Source organism: Myotis lucifugus, unplaced genomic scaffold (genome assembly GCF_000147115.1).
Source record: "Myotis lucifugus unplaced genomic scaffold, Myoluc2.0 scaffold_10, whole genome shotgun sequence".
Lineage (NCBI taxonomy): Eukaryota > Metazoa > Chordata > Mammalia > Chiroptera > Vespertilionidae > Myotis > Myotis lucifugus.
Window position 1 is genome coordinate 2,277,399 of NW_005871058.1, and position 14,758 is coordinate 2,292,156.

At 43.1% G+C, this 14,758-nt stretch overlaps 1 protein-coding gene across 1 annotated transcript in view; it reads right to left on the reverse strand.

Moving 5' to 3' along the window:
- The window catches only part of UTP20 (UTP20, small subunit processome component), an 85,508-nt gene that overhangs the window by 34,970 nt on the left and 35,780 nt on the right, over positions 1–14,758 (reverse strand). The window contains exons 24-27 of the mRNA XM_006084088.3: positions 14,343–14,428; positions 13,628–13,753; positions 10,333–10,499; positions 7,843–8,051 (exon numbers count right to left, since the gene is read on the reverse strand). Coding sequence (XP_006084150.1) covers positions 7,843–8,051; positions 10,333–10,499; positions 13,628–13,753; positions 14,343–14,428 — 588 coding nt within the window. The remainder of the gene's footprint in view (positions 1–7,842; positions 8,052–10,332; positions 10,500–13,627; positions 13,754–14,342; positions 14,429–14,758) is intronic.

The following is a 14,758-nucleotide window of genomic DNA, read 5'->3' on the forward strand; positions in this document are numbered from 1 at the left end:
AGCCAGGCCCTGAAGCGAACAGGAAGCTTGCTTGCTCCAGTGACAGAGGAAGCCAATGTTCCCCACCTGCCGTTTCTGGGCTCTGAGCTGCTCTCTGAGAAACATTGTTGCAAATATAGAAGCTAAACAAAACCCAGAAACCTGCTTTCAGTCAGCCGGGAACTCAGAGCTGGAGTCGCAACAAAGTTTCAAATACAGAAGGTAAACAAAGCCCAGAAACCTGCTTTCAGCAGCCGAGGTCTCAGAGCTGGAGCCGAGCCTCAGAGTTAAAGCCGGCTCTCAGCTCCAGTGACAGGCATAGAAGGTAAATAAATCCCAGAATAAAAAAAAAAAGTAAAAAAGGAGAGGTTGGGAGCTTCAGTCACCCGCCAGCCTGAAAACAGCCCTCAGCCCCTCACCCAGACTGGCCAGGCACCCCAGTGGGGACCCCCACCCTGAAGGGGGTGTGACCAGCTGCAAACAGCCATCATCCCCTCATCCAGGCTGGCCAGGCACCCACGCGGAACCCTCACCCTGATCTGGGACACCCTTCAGGGCAAACCAGCTGGCCCCCACCCATGCACCAGGCCTCTATACTATATAGTAAAAGGGTAATATGTCTCCCAGCACCAGGATCAGCGGAGGAGCGAGGCCTCCCGGCACCGGGATCAGCGGAGCAGCAAGGCCTCCCAGCACCGGGATCAGCTGAGCAGCGAGGTCTCCCGGCACCGGAATCAGCGGCGCAGAGAGGCCTCCCAGCACCGGGATCAGCGGAGCAGAGAGGCCTCCCAGCACCGGGATCAGCGGAGCAGAGAGGCCTCCCAGCACCGGGATTAGTGGAGCAGCGAGGCCTCCTGGCCCCTGGAGCAGCGTGACAGGGGGCAGCGCCCAAACCCTCTGATCGCCCTGCGGCTCTGTGTGTGACAGGGGGTGGGGCCACAACCTCCCTATCCGCCCTGCTCTGTTCATGACAGGGGAAGGCGCCCCAAACCCCTGATTAGCCCTGCTCTGTGCCTGATAGGGGGGAGCTCTCCAACCCCCTGATCGGCCCTGCTGTGTGTGTGACAGGGTGCGGCGCCCCAACCCCGCCATGGGCCCTGCTCTGTGTGTGACAGGGTGGAGCCGCAACCTTCCCATCGGCCCTGCCCTGAGTGTGACAGGGGGGGAGTGCCCCAACCCCCTGATCAGCCCTGCTCTGTGGGTGACAGGGGGCAGCGCCCCAACCCCCTGATCTGCCCTGCTCTGTGTGTGATAGGGGGTGGCGCCGCAACCTCCCCATCGACCCTGCCTTGAGTATGACAGGGGGCGGCGCCCCAACCCCCCAATCGGCCCTACCATGGGCGTGACTGAGGGTTGCATGGCAACCTCCTGATCCGCCCTGCTCTGTGCATGACAGGGGGGAGCTCCTCAACCCCCTGATGGGCCCTGCTCTGTGCATGACAGGGGGGAGCTCCCCAACCCCCTTATAGGCCCTGCTCTGTGTGTGACAGGGTATGGAGCCCCAACCCCCCTGATGGGCCCTGCTCTGTGTGTGACAGGGTATGGAGCCCCAACCCCCCTGATGGGCCCTGCTCTGTGCATGACAGGGGGCAGCGCCCCAACCCCCTGATCCGCCCTGCTCTGTATGTGACAGGGGGCGGTGCCCCAACTCCCCTATTGGCCCTACTCTGTGAGTGACGGGGGGAGCTCCTCAACCCCCTGATCGGCCCTGCTCTGTGTGTGACAGGGGGGAGCTCCCCAACCCCCCTGATGGGCCCTGCTCTGTGCATGACAGGGGGGAGTTCCCCAACCCCCTGATCGACCCTGCTCTGTGCATCACAGGGGGTGGCGCCGCAACCTCCCCATGGACCCTGCCTTGAGTATGACAGGCGGCGGCGCCCCAACCCCCCAATCGGCCCTAAAATGGGCGTGACTGAGGGTGGCATCGCAACCTCCTGATCCGCCCTGCTCTGTGCATGATGGGGCGGCGCCCCAACTCCCCAATCGGCCCTGCTCTGAGCCCGACCAGGGGCTGAGGGGCAGGCACCTAGGGATTTGGCCTGCCCTCTGCCACCCAGGAGCGGGCCTAAGCCAGCAGGTCGTTATCTCCCGAGGGGTCCCAGACTGTGAGAGGGCACAAGTGGGGCTGAGGGATACCGCCACCCCCCGCCAGTGCACAAATTTTTGTGCACCGCGCCTCTAGTATATATATATATATATATATATATTACCTTGGTTAAAATTAGGAGTTTTAAATTATTCTTGTTAAACTCAGTCTAGGGAACTAGCTAAAGATTTTATGCTCTCTCTATACAGTGAAATACTTTGTGGGTACTGATAAGGCAAGGGAAGATCTCGAAATATGTAATTCAAAGAAAAATGTAATTTGTAAGAAAACAAGATGTGTCTCTTCAGAGGCACCAAAGCTGAAGTGGGTGGATGTCTGAATTAACAGCACCTTCTTTTGTGACAGACACTGCTTCTTTGCAGGGCATCTCCTTCTCTATGGAGTTAGAAAAATCACAAATATGAAGGCATTTGGTTCTGGCTCAGAGTGGAACAATTTACTGAGTCCCACTGTTGGGTCCAATGGCATGATAGCCATAGTCCTGACCTCAGCTTAAAATCTTACTGAAGGCCCTGGCCAGTGTGGGTCAGTTGGCTAGAGCTTCATCTTGTACAGTGAAAGGTCTCGGGTTCAATTCCAGGTCAGGGCACATACCCAGGTTGCAGGTTCATTCAATCCCCAGTCGAGGTGCTTATACGAGACAACCAATTGATGTTTCTGTCTCTGTCTCTCTCCCTCCTTCCCTCTCTCTCTTTATAGTCAATAAACATATCCTTGGCTAGGGATTTAAAAGTATATATATACATAAAATCTTAATGAAGGAAAATTTATTAAATTATGTGACTGAAAATGCTGAAGATATCTGAGAGGGAAGGAATTATAAATTTGAGAAGGGTAAAGCTTCATGGAAGAGGCAGAATTTCCAATGGATTTTAAAGGATGAAGATGTTTAGGCTAGGCAGAGAGAGAGAGAAAAAGGACTCAGAGAGATTTCTCCTGAGCACAGAATTTGTAAAATCCAAACACATGGGCCCTAGCCAGTTTGGCTCAGTGGATAGAGCGCCGGCCTGTAAACTGAAGGGTCCTGGGTTCGATTCCAGTCTAGGGGGTCCTGGGTTCGATTCCAGTCTAGGGCACATGCCTGGGTTGTGGACTCAATTCCCAGTGTGGGGTGTGCAGGAGGCAGCCAGTCAATGATTCTCTCTATCACTGATGTTTCTATCTCTCTCTCTTCATCTCCCTTCCTCTCTGAAATCAATAAAAATATATATTAAAACAAAACAAAACCACATGGGTTAAGACTCAACCCCTAAATGTTTTTCCACTTGATAAATATACTGTGGACTCTGGATCTATAAGTGGCAACTTATTTTTACATATGACTTTAATTACCTACATAAAAATCTAAAAACCACCCTGAAATTTCTCAAGACAACACAAATGCTCTAATAAATGAGTATCAAATCTTATGGCCAAGATCTTATGAAAAAACTAAAAGGGAAGTTATTTCTCATGAAGACCTAATATTCTAATCAACAGAGGTATTTGAATCGGGAAGTGCACATTTTCAATTCAAGTGAATAGGTACAAGGACACCATTAATTTGCTGTGTAAGTCTGAGGAATCATGATATTTCACATACCCAGCAAGCTTCTACCATGTACTTTTGGTTAATTATCTCCTTATACAAGTCACAAAGACAGGAAATGACAGGCAAGGATAAGGTGACACAGTTACAAGTCATTCTGTTCTGCTTCAATTCTAATGGCAAAAATTATCAGCTGTATCATGTTTGATGAAAGATAAAAACTGATATTTGAAAAAAAACCACATGGTATCATGATCCCTTGGAGCAAATGAGAAACTAATCTTTGCAAACACGGTATCAAATCAGACCCCCTCCACCTTTTCCCCAACCGCACTACCAAGCCCCTTCTCTGTGGGGTAGGACCTGTGTGTTCCATTCACTTCTGTAACTATAGCACCAGCTGCCCAATCTGCTAACTGTTGGATAAACTGGAGGAAAATCCTGCAAGCAAGCAATTATGGACTTTAGTTTCTAGAGGAATAACCAACAGGCCTGAGTTTATGTATGTTTCCAAATTACTGCACTGTTCAAATGTAAAGAAAAATAAAGCCAAACCAAAGCTACCCTCACAATATACATCTGAGTACCAGTCAATACCTCAGAGGATCCGAAAGATCCAAAAGTAAATGTGTAATGTAGTTCAAACACACAAAGGTAGAACTTTAACTTATTTAAGCAATATTACTGTGCAATAATTCATTATAGCACCTCAAAGAATTCTTTGGATTTGTCCAAGAATTTTTTAAAAAAATAAGAAAAATGCCTACCTGTCAAGAAGCTTAGCAACTCACTGACTAATGAACTGTGAAATTGCACAAATGATCCTCTGAGTTACTGATTGTTGACACAGGAGCAAGGCTGTATTACTGATTGACTTCTACCTTAACCAAAAAGGCGGAAGAATTACAGAGGGTTTATAAAACCTTTAACCAGCCCTAGCTGGCATGCTCAGTGATTAGAGAGTTGGACCGTGCTCCAAAGGGTCATGGGTTCGATTCGTACCTGGGTGGCAGCTTCGATCCCCGGCCCCGACTGGGGCGTGTGTGGGAGGCAACCAATTGATGTGTCTCTCTCATATTGATGTTTCTCTCTCCGCTCTTCCCTCTATCCCTTCCATTCTTTCTAAAATTCAATGAAAAAAATATCCTAGGGTGTGGATTAACAAAAAACCTTTAACCATTCAGGATTTAACGTATCCATATAGAGATAAAGTCACTGTCACTCGCTATAAGGCATAAAAGAGAATTTTTACATAATGCTTCCTATCATCCTCATAACATAAAGAATCTTCCAAAATCTCTCTTTTCTTTAATTCTCACCCAAGATAGGTTATTTTATTGAGTTCAGAGAGGGAGGGAGGAAGAGAGAGAGAAACATCAATGTGAGAAACATTGATCAGCTGCCTCCATAGGTGCCCTGACCAGGGATTGAACCTGCTCTGACCCTATGGTGCATGGGTCATGCTCCAACCAACTGAGCCACACCAGCCCGGGCTCCAAGACCTCTTCTCAGCTTCCACTCTTGGCCCCTGCACAGTCTATTTTCCACAAAGGAATAAAAGTGATATTTTTAAAACATCCAACTGAGCTTATCATCCCTCCTACGACAAACCTCTCAGGGGTTTCCCAGTACACTTGGAAGTAAAGCCAACTCCTTGGCACAGCCCATAAGGCCCTACCTGCCTCTTGAGCTCATTACACGATTCTTCCTGCTCCTTGTGCTCTAGCCACCTCGTCCTTCTGCCCTGTTCTCAGAAAGGGCCGAGGCTGTTCTACCTCAGGGACTTTAGGCTACAAATCATTATCTCTGCCCCAAATGTTCTTCCCATGGACTAATAGGTGCAAACTCAAATATTACCTCCTGCGTGAGGACCCTGACCATCCTAGTTAAAGCAGCACCCATCTACCCCCACTTTGGTCACTCCCTACCACATTCTCTTATTTTATTTTAAATTCTTCACATCTTGATGTCTCTCCTCAACATGTTCATGCTTTCCTCTAGTTTTGTGAATATATGGAGTGTGTTTCTAATAGCTGTCTTAAGTCTCTAATTCTACCATCTCTGTCATTTCTGGGTCTGCTTCTATTGACTAGTTTTTGTCCTCATCATGCATAAAATTGTCCTCCTCCTTGGGATGCCTGGTAAAACTTGCCTGAATGTCAGACACTGTGAATTTTATTGTTTTTTAAATCATTTGAATGTTTTTGAGTTTTGTTCTGGGATGCAGTTCATTTACTTGGGAAAAGTGTGGTCTTTTTCAGCTTTATAAGGTGGCACCAAAGCATCCTTAATCCCAGGACTAATCTGGGTCCACTCCTGAGGCAATCCCCTGCCGAGGACTCTTCTTGATGCCCCAGGTACCAGGAGGTGTTCACGGTATTGGACTCCCAGCCAATGATAGTTGGAGGACTGTCTGCCTGTTCCTTTCTGGTGATTTTCCCATTCCAGTCAAATGGAGCAACAGGGATCAGATTTAGCCTACCCTCTCTGACACTAGACAATTTACCAGAATATATGAAACAATAATTTTCAGACACTGGACAGCAGGCAGCAGATGACAGTAAGCCCCAATAGAGAAGTAACAGATGAAGTAAGCCCTACACATTCCCCATCATTTCGCCTGGAGAGGAGTGTCAGGCATCAGTGTGAGAAGGCAAAGTCTAGTCATCTTTCCAAGATGAGAAGACAGAGCCATGGAGTTTGAGGGGGTGGGCCGAGATAGCTAAAATTCACGGGGAAGAGGGTACTAGACAGGAGAGAGTTCCACAAAGAATGACATTTAGAGATCTATAAATGGGTCTCATTTTATTTTCCTCTCACTTTTCTCCACATGGTACTGAGTCCTTACCTTTCTAATTCCCCACCTAGAACATTGCCTGGTAGACAGCACAGATGAAATAAGTATTTACTGAACAAGGAAAGGGACAAATGCTTTGTTCACTCTCCATCCCCAGTGCTTAGATCAGTGCCACACACAGAGTAGGGCTCAATTAATATTTGCTGAAGTAATGACTGAAAAAAAAGAGGAAAACAAAACAGTGCCTACCGAAATGGAAGGTGCATTCTGGATCTTGGTAATCAGAGAATATTATTTCATTACTAAAGCAGATTTATATCTATGCACAGCCCCCAAAAGCAGCATAAATTTTGGCTGTCAATTTTCAGTTATCATGGCCATATTTGAGAGGCAGTTCACCAGGCAACTCCATAAAACAAATGAAACTTCAGCCAAATTAAAGCTGTGTCTGTTTATCATGAGCTGAGAAACCACAGCAAAAATCTGAGTCTGAATTTTCACTTCACGTTCTATTTTCTCCAGAAGCCTTTAGCCCAGCCGTGGGCAAACTACGGCCCACGGGCCGGATCCGGCTGGTTTGAAATGAATAAAACTAAAAAAAAAAAAAAGACCGTACCCTTTTATGTAATGATGTTTACTTTGAATTTATATTAGTTCACACAAACACTCCATCCATGCTTTTGTTCCGGCCCTCCGGTCCAGTTTAAGAACCCATTGTGACCCTCGAGTCAAAAAGTTTGCCCACCCCTGCTTTAACCCATAAAGACATTAAGTTTCCCTGAACTCCAGAGTTTACTTATGTTCACATACCTATTTCAACAGAGCATACTAACTACTGTCTTGAATACAACTCAGAACATATTTACTGAGCAGCACTATATGAAGTTTTTTTTTTGTTTGTTTGTTTGTTTTTTGCAGTTGGCTAGCTGGCTTGTCTTGCCTGGCCTTGCTTCTTATCTGTAGTCAAAACACAGCAAGTACAGCAATCAAGCATTTACTTTTAAAAGAGCTCTGGGTAACTCTGTCAAAACAACAAGGATAATGCTAACAGTACTCTATTCATTCTCTAGCTGTCTGGATAAATGAGAATTGGAAGATGTCCTTCATCTCTAGGCTCCTAAAATTAAAATCTAAGAAACATCAGCTCAACTCTGCTCTGCCCGACTTTGGTTTCTGAGATGCATATAGAACTCACTCTCTATTTCATATCCTTTTAAAATATACACTTGATATAATTTGCATTTTCTGACCATACATAAATACTGCTAACAATGAAGATCTCCATTATATGAAAAACTATTTTAAAGACACTTTGCATAAGACAGATTTAACCTGGAAGGACGTGAGGTATTCAAGTCGCAACCAATTTCCCAAATACAACACAGACTCTTACTAGCGCCCCCAAAAGCATATACAGAGAATCTCTCTCACCTTTTCTCGTTGGTCAAGGATGTGTGACACAGTCGCTGTCATGCAGAGCAGTATCTGCAAGATCTTTGGTAGGTATGGACTGATCAGATGGCTAATGTTCTTCAATACTATTTCAAGGCTATTTAAGATACCATGCTGACGACCTACAGGAAGAACTTTAGACAAATCCAAATCTTTCACTGCCTGGATGACGGCAGAATGGCATTCTCCTAGGGAAACAGAGGAACAGAGGTATCATGTAAAAGGCAATTATTTTGTTATTGTTACAGCTTATTGTTATCATTGTTATTATAGCTTCATTTCAATTTCCCTCAGTAATACACTCAGTAATACAGTATTTTCTATTGTTATAGTAATCTATAGATGATAATATACTTTCCTCATTGATTTTCTCCTTCTGATCCTTACCAAATGTTCAATGAGCTAGGTATGTTAGGTTTCACTAATATTATCTCTTTACTAGAGGCCCGGTGCAGGAATTCGTGCACCAGTGGGGTCCCTCAGCCTGGCCTGTGGGATCGGGCCAAAATGGGCTCTCCGACATCCCCCGAGGAGTCCCAGATTGCGAGAGGGTGCAGCCAGGCTGAGGGACCCCACTGGTGCATGATCGGGGCCAGGGAGAGACATGGGAGGTTGGCCAGATGGGGAGGGACCGCAGGATAGCTCCAGGGCATGTCTGGCCCATATCACTCAGTCCCAATTGGCCGGACCCCAGCAGCAAGTTAACCTACCGGTGGGAGCGTCTGCCTCCTGGTGGTCAGTGCACGTCATAGTGAGTGGTTGAGCAGCCTTAGCATATCATTAGCATATTACACTTTGATTGGTTGAAATGTGGACTGGTCAACCAGACACTTAGCATATTAGGCTTTTATTATGTAGGATAGATGAGGAAACCGAGGGATAAAAGAGTAAGAAACTTGTGACAGAACTAAGTGTCTAAGCCCAATTCTCATCCTACTTATACTATTCTCAAAATGCAAGCTTCTAATAGTCTTTTATTCCATCTAGAAACTCTCCCAGCATTTTCTCTCTCAGCTTCCACTGACTATGCTGACTTCAGAGTTTCACAAAAAATATCTGGCTACATTATAAGCTCCTGGGGGCTGAGAACCAAATGTTTTATTTTTCTTGTAGCCCTTGGGAAATAAATGAAACAACAGTCCTTTATGAACTTATTTCCTAATTGAACTTTTAATGCTTGAGCTTTACTTCTAACCAAATGGTATGAGATGATAGCTCGCTGATTCACATACCTAAGTGTTCCATCCATGAGAGTATCATTTATAGCTGCCCTTTTAACCAGAGGCTATTACATTGAACAAAATCTCGTATTCATTAGAGCCAGCTTCCCTCACAGAGCAACATTATGCCGAGTGAAAACCTTTTTAATTGCTGGATCCATTTTCACAGAAAAAATACAAAACAAATGCCACACATTATCCTACAAATAAATATACTAGTATATGTTTGCCTGAAGCAATTATGAAACTGGATTAGAGGTTTTGTAGTAAAAAAGATCTGGACTAGAATTCTAACCATTTTCTAGCTGAGAGGCCATGGACAAAATACTTCCTTCTCTAAGCCTCAGTTTCTACATTTATAAAATGGAGGCAAAAGTTAATGATACCTCATATGGTTGTTTTAAGGTTTAACTGAATTGTCTGTAAAGCAGCGGTTCTCAACCTGTGGGTCGCAACCATCGGAAAACACATATAGCATATCAGATATTTACATTACGATTCATAACAGTAGCAAAATTACAGTTATGAAGTAGCAACGAAAATAATTTTAAGGTTGGGGGTCACCACAACATGAGGAACTGTATTAAAGGGTCATGGCATTAGGAAGGTTGAGAACCCTTTACAGTGTAAAGGGACCCGTCATAACATGTGGCATGAAGTTAGCACTCAATAAATGTTAGCCATTATTATTATTATTAATTACTAACATGCATACCAGAGAACATACCACAGAGCATTACAGCTCACTGAATACACTTATTATACCCACTTCATTTAGACCATGAGGTGAGAGCAGAGATTATAAATACTCTATTTCCAACAGAGTTTTGGGTTACAGGAGGTATTCAACAAATCATTACTCAGTAAATGAATGACTCAGTGAATGCATAATACCAAGACAATTAAGTTTAATTTTGTAGCATGCTTTAAGATTCTTAGGAGAAGCCTATTTGTTGTATGTAGTTGAGTACCAGTCTCAAATGGCCTAACTGCACAGCAGCAACAACAAAATACACATTTTCTATTCAGGGGATTCCTAACTCATGGGTGCCTATCAGCTGTGATCAACTGTGAGCTCCATCTAATCCAATCAAAGTTTAAAATGAATTGCATTTCAGCCAAAAGACCACCACTGAGGTTTTGAGGAGCAACCCCATCAGAAAGATACCAAGAGCGGACACCTAGCCTGAGACATTAGAAGTCTACAGCAGACAACACACACTCAGAGTGTCAGGAGGTTGACAGCTACCATTCTTGAAGTGCTTCACAGGTTCAAACAGCAGGTCCAGGAATATCTGGATCTCCTCTGGTTGGGTCCCAGCCAGGAACCTCAGAACAATGGCCGTGCGGGTGCCTGACGCAGATTTCCCCTGAGTTTTACTCCCAGTCTTATTCTTCATTCGCCCATACAAAATCCTAAGATGTCAAAAGAACATTATTTTGTTTGCACATTAACCCTGAAACACAATACTACGTGTTTTGTTTTCCTGAAAAGGGTAGCATAGCAACTCAACAGATTTAAATGGATATACTATGAAACAAGGAAGAATGAAATAGGATTTGGATATTATTTAACATGGAAATTTAGTTAAACATCAACACACACACACACACACACAAACAAGGTTAAGGGAAGCAGGAAGAAGGAAATAATAAAGAAGAAAAAAGTGCAATTAAAGTAGGCAAGCCAAAGGTAAGTCTAATGAAAGAATGAAAACAACTATATATAGATTAAAAGGAAATAAAATGAGAATACAAGTACCATAAGGAAACTAGAAAGATTTCAATTAAATGGGTAATTTCCTGGGGGGAAATCTCATGTATAAATAAGCAAAAATAACTTAAGAAGAAAACCTAAATAGGCCAGTAATCCTGAGTAAACGTGGAACTCATATAGTTTTACAGATACATTTTTTAAACATTCAAGGAAAAACAATTTCCAAGAGAGAAAGCAGGAAATGGTACTTTTCCATTTATGAAGGTGGTCTAACTGTGATAATGAGAAGGGTTAAGGAACAAAACTGTATACTAGTCTTCCTGTGAAAATAAAACACAACATTTCTAATTACAGTATCCAATGCTGCATTAAAACAAGATAAGGATTATCCCAGAAATGCAAGAAATAATAATTAATAAAATCTATTAGATTAATATAGGTCAATGGCTCATAGGAAAAAATTATTACATGCTTAATAGGCATTCTAATAAAATTCAACATCCATTCCTCATGACATAGTAAGTAACCTAGTAATAAAAGCTACTTTCTTAGCATGATAAAACTTTCTGACGTAATGTCTCAGTCATATTAGGAAAAAAATTTTCACTCTGTGAACCTCTGAACAGTGTCTCAGGGACAGCCTGTCAAGACAAAGCAGACCACACTTTAAAAGTGGCTGTTCTACCTGGCTGGTGTGGCTCAGCAGTTGAGCATCGACCCAGAAACCAAGAGGTCGCTGTTTCAATTCCCTGTCAGGGCACATGGCCAGGCTGCAGGCTCAATCCCCAGCAGAGGCCATGCAGGAGGCAGCCGATACATGATGTTCCTCTCTCATTGATGTTTCCATCTCTTTATCCCTCTCCCTTCCTCTCTCTATAAGTCAATTAAAACATATATATTTTTTAAAAAGTGGCTGTTCTACAGATTGACAAATGTGAGAGGGAAGGTGGGGTAGGTGGGAAGAGATTAACCAAAGAACTTTTATGCATACTAGAGGCCTGGTGCACGAAATTCGTGCACTGGGGGGTGGGGGTCCCTCAGCCTGCCTGTACTCTCTCGCAATCCAGGACCCCTTGGGGGATATCTGACTGTCCCTGGGATCGGGCCTAAACCAGCAGTCGGACATCCCTCTCGCAATCCAGGACCACTGGCTCTTAACTGCTGGCCTGCCTGCCTGCCTGATCACCCCTAACCACTCTGCCTGCCTAACTCATCACCCCAACCTCTCGCCTGCCTGCCTGATCATCCCTAATTGCTTGCCTGTCTGCCTGATCGCCCCTGACCACCTCTGCCTTGGCCCCTGCCACTATGGCTTCATCTGGAAAGACGTCTAGAATGATGTCCGGAAGGTCGTTCAGCTGTCCAGTCTAATTAACATATTATGCTTTTATTATTATAGATATGCATAACTCATGGACACAGACAATAGTGCGGTGAAGGCCTGGGAGGGTGGGGGCAGATGTGGGGTGGAGGGGGCCAATGGGGAAAAAAAAGGGGACATCTATAATACTTTCGACAATAAAAATAAATACTACCCTCCCCAAAAAAGTGGCTGTTCTAGAAGCATTACTGTTAAATCCAGAAGCAACACAAGGATGATCACCACCACCAGCAGCAGCACCATCACCTCCACAGTTAGTTCTTCTAGGCCAGTGGTCGGCAAACCGCGGCTCGCGAGCCACATGCGGCTCTTTGGCCCTGTGGCATGGGCCACAAAGTTTCAATCGCACTGTACATGTGCACCCGCACGTGGTATTTTGTGGAAGAGCCACACTCAAGGGGCCAGTTTGCCGATCACTGTTCTAGGCTATGTAGGCAACATGACCATTAAAAAAACAAACAAACCAACAAAACCAATACAAAAAAACAGAAAAAGATTTTATATTATAAAAGAGGACACAAAATTAACTTGACCAATATTTACTAGAGGCCATAGAGTTCACCTTCTAGCTAGAGAAATAAGAAGAGCTATGTTGGATGATGAGTATAGTGAAGAAAAATAAAGAGAGGTAAGGGACTAGAGTGATCAGGGTGTGACCTTATATAATGAGGTCGGGGAAGGCATCTCGGATAATATGATTCTGGAGATGAGGCTGAGTGAAGAGGAGTTAACTGTTAAGTGTTCCAAGCAGAGGGATGGCAAGTCCAAGGACTCTAAAGTGGGCTCTGAGGGCACGGTAAATGGAAGAGATATGGTTAGAGAGGCTGACTGGACGAGGCCATTCCAGGCCCCCTAAAAAGCAGTAAGGACTTTCTATTTTATTACCTCAAAGGGTTTATAATAGAGACTAACAATCTGACTGATGACTGTTATTTACTACTATTTTTTTTGAGCAAGAAAATCCAATGAAAAATATTAAAACTAATAACAAAGTTTTGTGATGAAATGGTTAAATAAGTAACACAAAAAGTCAATACCTTTTATATCTCATATTTAGTTACATACCAAACAAAGGAATTATTTTTATTACTTCTCAACAGTAAAACTTAGAGCAATGTTGAATTTCACAACTACTGAAAGAATCATAATACTATTAATATCCACAATTGTTTTTGAGATAAACTATTAAAAAAATCAGTATTTAGCCAGGCTCAGTGGTTGAGCATCGACTCATGAACCAGGAGGCCATGGTTAAATTCCCGGTCAGGGCACATGCCTGGGTTGCCGGTTCGATCGGGTGTGCAGGGAGGGTGTGCAGGAGGCAACTGATCAATGATTCTCTCTCACCACTGATGTTTCTGTCTCTCTCTCCCTTCCTCTCTGAAATCAATGAAAACATATATTTAAAAATATAAAAATAAACCAGAATTTAAACAATACAAATACCTCATCAGAACTGAAAACAGATCTGCTCGGTGGGCTGTTTTCACTACTGTATTATCTTCTGAAATGCTAAAATGCACTATCTCTTCCTTAAAGCTTCTGTCTTCAAGCAATCTCTGTAAATTTTCCCTTTAAAAACAGCAAAAATCATCAATTAATAATCAATAGTACTTTTTAAAAAAAATGCAATATGGTAGAGTACTACGTGTAACAAAAAATAGATACTAAAGAATAGTCTATAAAGTAGTTGACATCCATAAAGAAAATCTTCACAGAAATACCTTCCAAAATGATAGGTTCTCAATTTTTAAAAGATAAAAGGGATTATAAAGAGTTAGACTTAGTCATTAATTCAGCTGTTTCAAAGAGCATAATACAAAAGCTTTCTTCAGTTTTTAAAGTGATTGTTATGATTTGCTATAAGTAGTCACCAAAATTTTAAGACATTATATAAGCAAGGAAAAATGATATAATGTTCTCAACACATACTTTTAAATTAATATTCTCTTTCCCACCTTATTATTATGGATATGGAGAAGCACTCTTAACAAATAAATATACTCCCAGTTTTAATTTCTTACCTAAAACAGCATTATGATTTCCTTAGAAAAAAAGGAAATTTCCAAGGCCTTAATAAAATTATTTTAGAAGAGGCTCTCAGATAGAAAGATAAAAATCAATCAAAGAAATAGCATTTCTTTAGCTTTAAATAACTTACCTGTAAGGGAGAATATGTGGATGTTTATACGTCATTATGCAATCCAGGGTTATTTTTTGTACCATCTGATCTTGATGGAGCAACAACTAAGGATGATATTTCATAGAATAAATCAATGAAGTCTCATACATGCATACCATGGGATAGTAATTTATTTGTGTTAATCTATAAAATTAGGTTTCTTAGAATTCAAATTTTTAGATGTGGTTTAATGCTGATTCCTGACAAAAGCCTAACATTTCCCTGAGGTTAAACAAGGATGAAGAGAATATGAGCAAAGAACAAAATAAAAACAAAACTCTAACATCTGCATCCCGTACACCAGACCTTTGGGTCCGTCAGTCTTTTGGCCAAGACCAATTCCCTACACAATCGGGATTTACACCAAATGAGCTGGTCCTGTGCTGAGAAAAAGC